The sequence below is a fragment of the Suricata suricatta genome, chromosome 2, assembly GCF_006229205.1.
Source record: "Suricata suricatta isolate VVHF042 chromosome 2, meerkat_22Aug2017_6uvM2_HiC, whole genome shotgun sequence".
Lineage (NCBI taxonomy): Eukaryota > Metazoa > Chordata > Mammalia > Carnivora > Herpestidae > Suricata > Suricata suricatta.
This window is the reverse complement of record NC_043701.1, coordinates 106,048,146-106,060,067: the sequence shown is the minus strand read 5'-3', so window position 1 is coordinate 106,060,067 and position 11,922 is coordinate 106,048,146. Positions and strand designations below refer to the sequence as shown.

General features: G+C 43.5%; 1 protein-coding gene across 3 annotated transcripts in view; it reads left to right on the top strand.

The window, feature by feature from the left end:
• SIPA1L2 (signal induced proliferation associated 1 like 2) overlaps positions 1–11,922 on the top strand; it is a 172,352-nt gene that overhangs the window by 139,909 nt on the left and 20,521 nt on the right. For all 3 annotated transcript variants that reach the window (XM_029931338.1, XM_029931333.1, XM_029931330.1), the window contains 3 exons: positions 82–306; positions 3,726–3,879; positions 6,143–6,362. In XM_029931338.1, coding sequence (XP_029787198.1) covers positions 82–306; positions 3,726–3,879; positions 6,143–6,362 — 599 coding nt within the window. The remainder of the gene's footprint in view (positions 1–81; positions 307–3,725; positions 3,880–6,142; positions 6,363–11,922) is intronic.

Below are 11,922 nucleotides of genomic sequence, written 5' to 3'. Positions count from 1 at the left end.
GGGGTGTGCTTGGAGTCTGGCAGCGCGCCAGCACTGCCGGACTCTGGTTGTATCACAACTTTTGTCTGCTCTTCTCCCCAGCGGGTCACACCATTCAGGAAGCCCTTCCGCTCACTGTTCCAAAAATAGCGGGTCTCTGGATACATCCAAGGTCTACATCGTGTCTCACAGCAGTGCCCAACAGGTACCCGGGTCCGTGTCCAAGCCCTACCACAGGCAAGGGGCAGTGAGCAAGTACGTCATCGGCTGGAAGAAGTCGGAGGGCAGCCCGCCGCCTGAGGACCCCGAAGTGACTGAGTGTCAGGGGTAAGGTGGCTGGCGGCTCTTCCCTGGGGGATGCCTTACACGCATTTGGGAGATGCACTAAGCGGACGTATCCTCCCCCCTCTACAGAAATACATCTTCTAAGAAGGAATAAGCTAGAAACATCTTTGTAAATCTTCTTAAATGTTGGCATGTATGTTTCTTTTAAAAGGCTTCTCTTTCCTTGAGTTTTGCATTTAAAAGAAATCCCTGTTCTTTATTCTTCTATCCAAAAAACTGCCTACAATAGAAAAGTCAAGGTAACGTGCTATTGATGGTGTGAATATAGAGTCTGTAAATAAACAAGTTCAAGGACACTTTGAATTCCCCCAGCGTCCCTGAGTCTGTTTCTTAAATTTGTTGTGTGACATCATCAAAGAGAAAGAATCCTACCTAATTTTAACATGACTCTGATTTCCCTTTCAGTTGTTAGGTTTCATGAGGGCAAGGGAGGGAGGGATGTGAGGTGGCTCTTTGGAAAGAGAAGAAAGATGCTGATGATCCATTTTATAACACCTGTGGAAACTCTGCTGTCTCTGAAGAGACAAGTAAAGAAATCACACATCAAGAATGCAAAACCAGGGTGGTCAGAGCTATTTCCTTGTTTGCTTATTTGTATTTTTTTAACTTTTTAAATGTTTTTGTTTTTGAGAGAGAGACAGAGCATGAGTGGGAGAGGGGCAGAAACAGAGGGAGACACAAGATCCGAAGCAGGCTCCAGGCTCCAGGCCATCAGCACAGAGCCCGACGCAAGCAGGGCTCGAACTCACAAACGGAGACCATGACCTGAGCCAGAGTCAGATGCTTAACCAACAGAGACACCCAGGCGGCCTGTTTCCTTATTTTTAAAAGGACAGCCATGGGGAGCCTGGGTGGCTTAGTCAGTTAAGCATCCAACTGGATTTCAGCTCAGGTCATGATCTCATGGTTCGTGAGTTCAAGCCATGTGTCAGGCTCTGTGCCGACAGCACGCAGCCTGCTAGGGATTCTCTCTCTCTCCCTCTCTCTGTGCCCTTCCCCCATTCGTCTCACTCAAATGCTTTCGCTCTTTCTCTCTCTCTCTTTCTCTCCAAATGAATACATAAGAATTTTTTTTTTAAATATAAGGACAGCCTTAACAATAAAGAAACTCCCGTGCACTAAATCACCTGCATCATCACATGTGGAGGCGCACAGGGGCTGCGTTGATTTGCACCGAGTTGTATTACATCTCCTACTTGGTTGATGAACTGGCACCACTTTTTTCCCTTAAAAAATGATCCCACTATTTAAACATGGATAGCTTGATACTGCTTTCTAAATTAAAAATCATTTTCGTGCTGAAATCGAACATGGAATCTCTTTATAAAAAATAAAATCATGTCAGTAATTGCAAATGAGTTCTTGAGAAAGGAATTTAATAGTGATAACCACACTTTTTGACCATACATACATGCAAGTTTCTTTTTCTTTTTCTTTTTTTTTTTTTAAGTAGCCTCCATACCCAACATGGGGTTTGAAGTCACGACCCTAAGATCAAGAATCACATGCTCTACTGACGGAGCCAGCCCGGTGCCCCCATAAATGCAGATTTCTAATGATAATGTTGGTATTTCTGCTTACTTAATACGTCTCCTGAGCACTTCACAGAAATTCAACCAGAACCTTCTAAGTTCTGTGTGAAAACACTGTTTGAGGTCTCACTGCCAGAGTCAGGGAACGATGACGGGTTCCATTTGGACATTTTTCTCTCCAGAGCCCCCCAGAGTTTATGTATTTGAATACATGGGTCAGACACCACTGCCTCTCAGTAAAACAAGGCCGTATCAGAAGCACTGTGAGGAGGAGGTCTGGGCACGTGGGTGACAAAGCTCTGCTCGCCCTCATCCCACGAGGCTCATGCTGGGATTCGGACCCAGATCTCCGTGTGGTGCGCCGTACCCATCCTGTCGGGGCGGCAGGCACCCCAGGACTTGTCCAGCTAAGTCAAGTGCTCCCAAAACAAGGAAACCCTATTAATGTGGAAGTGATGAATCTAGAATACTGCAGAAAGAGCGTGCCATCAGATCACGGAAAGGTGCTTTGAAACAGATTGGCCAAATCCAGTGTGTTAATGCCACAGAGGATTAGAGAATATCAGCGTCTCATTGTATACCAAACGTAGAACTGAAGTTTCTAGTTATCTCTTTAAAATCGGATTGTTACAGGGCACCTGGGTGGCTCAGTCAGTTAAGCATCCAGCTTCATCTCAGGTCATGATCTCACGTTTCGTGAGTTCGAGCCCCGCGTCAGGCTCTGTGCTGACAGCTCAGAGCCTGAAGCCTGCTTCGGATTCTGTGCTTCCCTCTCTCTACCCCTCCCCTGCTCACGCTGTCTCTATCTTAAAAAATAAGTAAACATTAAAATCATATGGTAGACCCTCATTGATTGAACCTGACCTACCTCAGAACCAAGGCAAAAGCCAGAGAGTCTTCCAGATAATCATTGTCCATTTCGAGCATGGCTGTGTGAGTTCCTTCCTCTGGTAATTTCCCGTGAGCTGTCAGGCTGTGACAAGATGGCCTTGCTTTTGAAATAGAGTCACCTCAGTGACACATGACAATAACATACAGGTCATCCTCTGTTGCTCTGGGCCATGGATTCCTAGACCGTTTCGTTTCAGGTCCTGAGGCAAGGACCATTCACCTCTGCTGACGGTACAGCCACTGATGACTCAGTGTGTGCTCAGGAAGATTTGGCTCCTCAGATTGGATTTCCTTTAAAAAAATGAGTCCCTGGTTTTCTCCCTGGAAAAGAGCTGAAAACAGTAATTCCACTAGACGGTCTTTTGTTGTTCATAAATACATTTTTGTATACTGGTAATGAAGGGAGACAGCTGCTTTATTTATCCAAACGGCTTTGCGGAATTGCCGATAATGAAACATGCTTGGCACACGCCTGAATCGATTACTCTTGAATTTCAGGCTCCCCCGGGTGCCTCTCTCCGTGTCGCTCGGGTGAGAGGGGTCGATCGTGGTTCTCTACCCGCGAGAGGAAGGCTCTCTCGAGTTTCTGAGAAACACAAGGAGGCGTTCCTGCAGAGGACGTATGATAATCTCTGATGAATTATTGAAAATGTGTTTTCTGACAGATTGGGAAAAGAAAAGCACGGCCTTTAAAAAAAAAAAAACGGGCTGTATTTTTCCCCATCCAGGGCTTCAGGGATCTGATTTGATTCTGAATTATTCAGAAATCTACCTTTCTAGTTGAGCTCATTTCACAGATGTAAAATGACATGGGGGGGGGTCTGGGGCAAATGCGGCAATGACCTGACTTAATCATTAAGAATCATGCCTATGAGTGTGTAGTGGTCGAAATAGCGGATTTTAATCCTTCAGGCTACAGGCGTTTTACAAATGGGCTGACCCGTCTTTCTTCATTTCCCCTCTGCTTTGTTTCGACAGGCTGTATGGTGACATGGAGATCTTGTCCGCGGCAGCCCAGCACCAGACCGTGGTGGGGGGCGCTGTCACAGAAACTCAACACGTTCTGTCCAAAGAAGATTTCCTGAAACTGATGCTTCCCGACAGTCCCTTAGTGGAGGAGGGGAGAAGGAAGGTTAGTGACTTTCATGAGGCTTTGAAGTTACCAGAAATACTGAACAAAAGTCTAAAGAGTCTCATAAGTTTCCAGAATCCGCCTCATGCATTCTCTATCATGATTCTCCCTGATACTCTGTGCACAGCTGACCATTTTCAGGGGTTTTTTTCTGTCCATTAGCAGGGCAAGCTTGGGGGAGGTTAGGAAGGGCAGCTTTCTAGCATGGATGAAGAGGACAAGAGGCAAGCCGGCCTGGCCAGAAATCCTAGCTCCAGTGACAGTCAGCTGCAGGACTCCATGCAGGTGACTTGACCTCTTGGCCCAGCGTTGTCCTGTGAAAAAAGGAGACAATGGATCACACACCACAGAGTTGTGCCAGGGATAAGAAGTAACACAGACAAGGCCTCTAGGTACCATCATATTCTGGGTGACCAGAGACAGTAGCTACCAAGTCCATACCACCTGACTTGCTACAGAAATCTACCCTTTGCTCCAAGCCACCCTGAAAATATGGAGAAGTGTGTACCACACCGTATAAAACTATGCATTGGTTCCGAGGGAAGGTCATGTGTCAGTCTTCCTAGCCAGCCTCACATTCCGTGACACGCCTCCATTCATCACGTAGCAGTCCCCAGCTAATGTTAGATTACTTAGCGTTACAAGGTGTAGCTTCGCTATTATTAAGTCTCTTAAACCACTTTGTTAAGCCATGGAAAGTATTCAAAGGAACTTCCTGGTAGTTGAGCTCAGTCTCCTCTTTTTTTGCAAGTTCCTGGGTCCCTATTTGGGGAAATGAGAAGTTCATAGAAATGTTTGGTGTCAGAGTCCGGAATGGAGGCTGGATCTTCTCCCTTCTGATCTAGTGCTCTCTCTCTTGTCCAAATGGAAAGAAGAAGAGGAAAAAAACATATATATATATACATGATATATATATATATTGCCATGTTGACTGTGATCAGGGTAAACACCAAGTCTGTGTGCTTCTGTCTTCTCTATAATAAAACAATACTGCAATTAACCTAATTGTGTTCTTAGAATAACACTCTAATTAGATACTACCTCAAAGCCGCTTTAATCTAATGCGCCTGTAATCATGTTCTGAAGAGCCTGTTGGTGTGTGTGAAGAGGGAGTCCCAGAAGAGCTCAATCATAATGAGCCTTTTTTTTTCTTCTAAACTTGTATCAAATCATATATTCGGTACTGTATAAGCTTGGGTGCGGACTGTTGTAAAAAGGGGCAAATAGCTTTTCTTTTCATAGAAATGAACTCCTTGTCGGGGGTTCCCCCCGCAAGACAAATCACCTTCTTTTCATGGTATAAATTTAGCTTCGCAGTCAGCACACACTTCAGTTACCATTCATCAGTTGGACAGACCAGACAGAATGGAAGGAACACATACAATAGAAATATTTTTAGCTCTCCCACTGCACTCACAAATGTAAACAGCTATTTCTGTATTTGTCTGATGCAAACATTCTGGCTTTTACTATTGTTTATATAAAAGGAATGTGGTTCGGTGTGCAGAAGTTGGAAAGTCAGATTTGATTTCATTTTTTTTGAGTATTTGACTACTGCTTCTTGAGTAAGAATTTTCTCTACGCTGTGAGTCAACACCATAATTTCCGTGGTTCCCTTAAATCCGGTAAGGATCAATTACTGTAGCTCCATTTTCAGCAATTATGATAGACTCCTGTGGGTGATCACTTTGAAGTAGACAAGATTTTCCTGGACTGATACCGTTTTTTCTTGAGCCTGTTTTTGTGGCCTAGAAAGCCTCAAGTGTTCAAAATTGGTTTTATTATTACTATTTGGATGGGATTGAACCTCCCATGCAGTGGATGGAGACAGAAATTGCCTGATATTAAAACGTAGTCATTTCAAATTAAAATCAAGCCTGCGCTACACGTGCTTCTGAGTGACTGTGCCCGAAATGGCAACCTTCTATATTTCCAGGACTCGGCAATGCTATAAGGTCATGGAGGTTCCATTTAACATTTCAGAATTAATAAAGCTGCACTTGTCTAATTCATGATAATATTTCACAGAATGTCAAAGGAGGAAAACATTCAAATCCAGTAACTTCACGGGAGCCCTGGCATGTTTGCCTGGATGACCCACATGCCTGGCTTAGCATTCCGGACCTGATGCTCTGTGCCTGCCTGCCTGCCTGCCTAGGGAGAGCTCAGGGATGCTAGCCCGGTGGTGCTTGTACTGCCGGATTGCCTCAGATAAATTCCATGCTCTCAGCTCTTTCATGTCTGCCTCCCCCCCTCCCCCCAGTTTTCGTTCTATGGGAACCTGTCTCCAAGACGCTCGCTCTACCGCACCCTCTCTGATGAGAGCATCTGCAGCAATCGGAGGGGGTCTTCCTTCGGCAGTTCGCGAAGCTCAGTACTTGACCAAGCCCTGCCCAACGACATCCTGTTCAGCACCACCCCGCCCTACCACAGCACGCTGCCCCCCCGTACCCACCCCGCGCCCAGCATGGGGAGCCTGAGAAGTAAGTGTGTGGGGGCTACACTGCGGGTTGCGTCCCACAGAGGTTGGGGGGGGTAGGTTTCTTTTTTAAAATATATATTATTTGGTGTGTCTGCTTTTCTTTCATTTTTTTTAAATAGTGTTGCATATGGTAAAAGCATCAGAGTGGCCACTTTTTAAAAGTTAAGCAGTACTGTGCAAATTTTGAAGAATATTGAAAAACCCATATCAAACATTGTATCAAGTCATGACTATATATATTAATAAAAGATATATGTACCTATAAGATCTGTATGTATATCAGCCATAAAGAAAAAAGTAATATCTAAGACCCAATTTTATAAGGAAAAGGTGGCACAAGAGGTAGAATTCCCATTGGGGAAAAGCAAGGAGGAAAGTTTGGTTTTCCAGCCTTCTGTTTCCCTGTCCCTGACGTTCAGTACAGGGTGATGGACAAGGTGGTGGTGGGCATCAGGACCTGGGGGTCTTGAACCTGGCTTTCCCCACGGGCGGCGGCATGACCCAGTGCTCATCACTCCTGCGCTGTGTGTCAGGCTTACTCCAGCTTCCGGGTCACAGACTGACTGGGTAATTTCTACATTATCTTCTTTCAGATCCTGAAATCTTTGACTTTTATGTAGTGTCAGTGTTTAAGGGTGGTAATTTTTTTTACTCTGTCTTTATTCCCTTTTTTTGTTCATAGTTTAATTTCCAGTGTACAGGAAGATTAAGGATTTAATCAGAAATACATTCATTATCAGGGGTTTTTTTTTCTTCTTTCATAAAAAGCATTATATTTAGAACCAATTTGAACTTCATAATATGTGTAGAAATCTCAGGCTAAATGAAATAAAATTTCTAATAATGCTGCTTCTAATGTACAACATAATTGGAAATGAACCTTGTCTCATAAAATCCTTAATCTATTTCTTTAAGTAACATAATATCCTGCCTATTATAACCAGCCCATTTGCCTAAATTGAAGAAACCTTTAAACTTCTTGATAACCATAGGAAAGGTCAGACATATTCTAATAACCTAATATTTCTCTAAATGTTTTTCCTTTTTTGTAAATAGGTAACTTTAATGTCTTCTTGAAAGCATGCGCAAAATCAGTAAAACTATTTTCTTGCAAATGTTATTTCTTTCATTTAAGGTGCTTGATGTGTGGTCATGAAATTTGCAGCCTGTGCGTTGATGTAATTCTTATAGTCTACCCTTCACTGCTTTCATTGTGACAGATGTGTCCTTTTTTCTTCTTTTTTCTACTTTTTTCTTTTTTTTTTAGTTAATGGTTTTGGTTTTTTCTAACATTTGCTTATTATTGAGAAACAGAAACAGAGCATGAGTGGGGGAGGGGCAGAGAGAAGGGGAGACACAGAATTCAAAGGAGGCTCCAGGCTCTGAGCTGTCAGCACAGAGCCCACAGCGGGGCTCAAACCCACCAACCGTGAGATAGTGACCTGAGCTTAGGTCGGACACTTAACCAACTGTGCCACGCAGGTGCCCCTTTTTATTTTACTGTTTTTTAATTAGTTTTTTCCTTAAGAGTAGTTTTAGGTTCACAGCAAAATGTAGCAGAAGGCACAGGGAGTTCCCAGATAGCCCTGCCCCCACACATGCACAGCCTCCCTCGCATCAACATCCCCCACCCAGGCTAGGACCCGCGAACCTGCACTAACACGCTGTCATCAACCAGAGTCCAGTGTTTAGTTTACATTAGGATTCAGTCTTGATGCTCTACCCACCGTGGGTCTGGACAGAGTCAGATGACCTGTATCCACCGCTGTCGTAACATACAGGATATTTTCACTGCCCTAAAATCCTGTGTGCTGCCTGATCATCCCTCTCTCCGCCACACCCCTGCCAACTACTGATCCTTGTTTTGCCCTTTCCAAAATGTCATATACTCAGAATCATACACGATGCAGCTTTTTCAGACTGGCTCTTTCCTCCACGTCTTCTCATGGCTTAATAGTTTTCTTTCTCTCTAGCACCGAATAATATTCCATTGTCTGGATGTACCACAGTTTATTTATCTACTGAAGAACTCCATCCTTGTTTAGTAGTTACACAAGTAGGACACGGGCAGGGTATATTATTTGCTCATGATTCAAGTTCAAACCCGCCTTACCCATCTTTACTGTTCGTTTCTCTAGACAAAGCAGTGAGCGTGGTCCTTGCCATTGGCTCTTCTCTACTGAAACCTTATTTGGCAATGTGACTGCAGTTTCCTGTAGAAACTACTCAGAAAAGGTTCGCACGGTTCCATGAGCAAAATGACACAGCGTGGATAAAAGGGAGCTGGAAGTAATTTGTGCTGATATGTCTGATGCCTGCACTTCACCTGTGCGGTCATTACTTTTGAGTCTCCTCCAGATTGTTCTCACCCTTCCCTTTCTGGGGTCTCTGGTCCCTCGGCAGAGCGTCTGGAAGAAGAGCCCATTCGGTGAGAGTAGTTCAGAACTGGAGCAACAGAAGTGCGCGCGAGAGATGAGGACTCGTGGAGGTTGTCCACTTGTTTCTCTTAGTCCCAGAGACTTGGCTTCATGTGAAAGCTTGGGGGGCTGGGGAGGTCAGTTCCATCGAACATCTAGCAGCTGCTTGGAAAGAGGTCGGCATGCGTGTGCTTCCGTTTAGCTTAAAAACTCCAGCGTTCCCACCTCAGGACCCTCAAAGAGAGAACCAGTCACTAATAGAGACTGGTTCCTAATTTGGAGAAAGTGCAGAGAAAGGGTCAGCAAGCTCATCTCTTCACGGTACATATTGCAGGAGCTTTTCCACAGGTAATTATTCTTATAGTCACAGGCTTCTCGTTCAGATATTTTTAGCTAGTAAATGTCCCACATTTGAACCTGTCTCAGACTCTTTCTTCTCTAGAGATCAAGATCTTAATTGAACCTTGTGAGACCAGTCTTTCACAAACACATTTTGGATGTGATTCATGTTGTGATTCAGATAGATTTCCTGTGAAGTCCCTGAAATGTGCTGTATCATTAGGTCTTCAATTTGGAGGTGTAAAAATAGGGCCTGATGAAGCAATTGAAAATATTTCTGAAAATGTTTCTGCGTTTGCATTTAGGGGTCTTAGTTTTCATTATTATTAGATTCCAGAACAAAATTTCTTTGGTGGCCCACATAGAAAAAATGGGGAGAGTGGCTCAGTCAGTTAAGTGTCCAACTTCGGCTCAGATCATAATCTCACAATTCATGGGTTCGAGCCCCACATTGGGCTCTGTGCTGACAGCTCAGAGCCTGGAGCCTGTTTCAGATTCTGTGTCTCCCTCTCTCTCTGCCCCTCCCCTGCTCATGCTCTGTCTGTCTGTCTCTCTCTCTCAAAAATAAATAAACATCAAAAAAATTTTTAATAAATAAATAAGAAAGAGAAAATCGGGAGTGGCCATTTGGACGCGCCATTCACAGGCCAAATACCCAATGATATTGATAAATGTTCCCAGTATCTATTTCCTCCTTGACCAGGTGGGTACTTGGCTTTATTCAGTGTAGTCCCAAGCACTGGCAGGTTCACAGCATGTTTAATGAGAATTCCTGATTTTTTTAAATTTGTGTTTTAATTTTTTTTCTTGGTAAATGTTTATTATAAAAATTTTGCCATTTTAAATACTTTGTTACAAAGAAGGCTATAAGAGCAGTGTTAAAACAAATCAAGACAGGAAATAACAAGACATAACCAATAATCTCCTATCTGCAAAATGTCATAAGAGAATATATACTGACTAGAACTGCCCATCAGCTGATTTAAAAAAATCAATCTTCAAGGGGCTCTTGGGTGGCTCAGTCAGTTAAGGAACTGACTTCGGCTCAGGTCATGATCTCACGTTTGTGGGTTCGAGCCCTGCGTCGGGCTCTGTGCTGACAGCTCAGAGCCTGGAGCCTGCTTCCCATTCTGTGTCTCCCCCTCTCTGACCCTCCCCTGCTCATGCTCTGTCTCTCTCTGTCTCTCAAAATAATTAGCATTAAATTTTTTTAAGAAAATCAGACTTTTTCAAGATTAAACCATATTTGAAATGGGAAGAGAGGCTCCAGAAGATAATATGAAGCCTTTTATTATCTAAATACCATTGCCTCGGAAGAAAGCTTATATTCTTCATGTTCCCCTCCTAAAACTGCTACTGCTCCCCTTAGTTTTCCTTTTTTACATTTTTTTTTCTTTTTCCTCGTATCTCAATTTCCAGTATCAACGCACAGCGCTGTGTTAGCTTCAGGAGTACACTATAGTGACTTGGCAATTCTCTATACGACTCAGTGCGCACACGCTAAGTAGTGTACTCTTAATCTCCTTACTGATTTCACCCATCCTCCCCCACCTGCCTCCCTCTGGTGACCACCTGTTTGTTCTCCATAGTTAAGAATCTGTTTTTTTGGTTTGTCTCTTTTTTTTCCCCTTAGTTTGTCTTGTTTCTTAAATTCCACATATGAGCAAATTCATATGGTATTTGTCTTTCTCCGACTGACCTGTTTTGTCTAGCATAATACTCTTTAGATCCATCTGTGTTGTTGCAAATGGCAGGATTTCATTCTTCTTTACGGCCAAATAATATTCCAGTGTGTGTGTGTCTGTACACATTCCACATCTTTGTTTTCTTCTTCTTCTTTTTTTTTTTTAGAGAGAGACTGTGAACAGGGGAGACATGCAGGGGGACAGAGAGAGAGAGAGTCTTAATCAGTCTGCATGCTCAGCATGGAGCTTGGGAGCTCGATCCCATGACCTTTGGATCATGACCTGAGCCAAAATAAAAAATTGGACACTCAACCGACTAAGCCACCCAGGTGCTCCTATACATCTTTTTATCCACTCATCAATCACTGGACACTTGGGTTGCTTCCATGCCTTGGCTATTGTAAACAATGCTGCTGTAAGTGTCAGAATTCATGTTTTTGTATTCTTCAGGTAAATATCGGATCATATGGAGACCCTGTCTCTAATTTTGAGGGGCACCTTCACACTGTTTTCCACAGTGGCTGTTCCAGTTTGCATTCTCACCAACAGTTCAGGATGGTTCCTTTTTCTCCACATCCTCACCAACACTTGTTCCTTGTGTAATTGATTTGAGCCGTTCTGACAGGTGTGAGGTCATATCTCATCGTGGTCTTGATTTGCATTTCCCTGATGACCAGGGATGTTGAGCTTCTTTTCACATATCCTCTGGCCGTCTCTGGGTCTTCGGAGAAATGTCTGTTCATGTCTTCTGCCCAGTTTTTAGTTGGATTATTTGGTTTTCTTTGGTGTTGTGTAAGGCCTCCACCTATTTTGGATACTCATCCTTTATCAGATACATTATTTGCAGACAGCTTCTCCCATTGAGCAGGTTATCTTTTTGTTTTATCGATAGTTTCCCTTGCCACGCAGAAGGTTTTTGTGCTAGCATGGTCCGAGGATTTATCTCAGGAGACCTGTGTAGAAAAATGTTGTTATGGCTAATGTCAGAGAAATGGCTGCCTATGCTCTCTTCTAGGATTTTCATGGTTTCAAGTCTCACATTTAGGTCCTTAATCCATTTTGAGTTTATTTTTGTGTGTGGTGAAGAAAGTGTCCTGTTTCATTCTTCAACATGCCACTG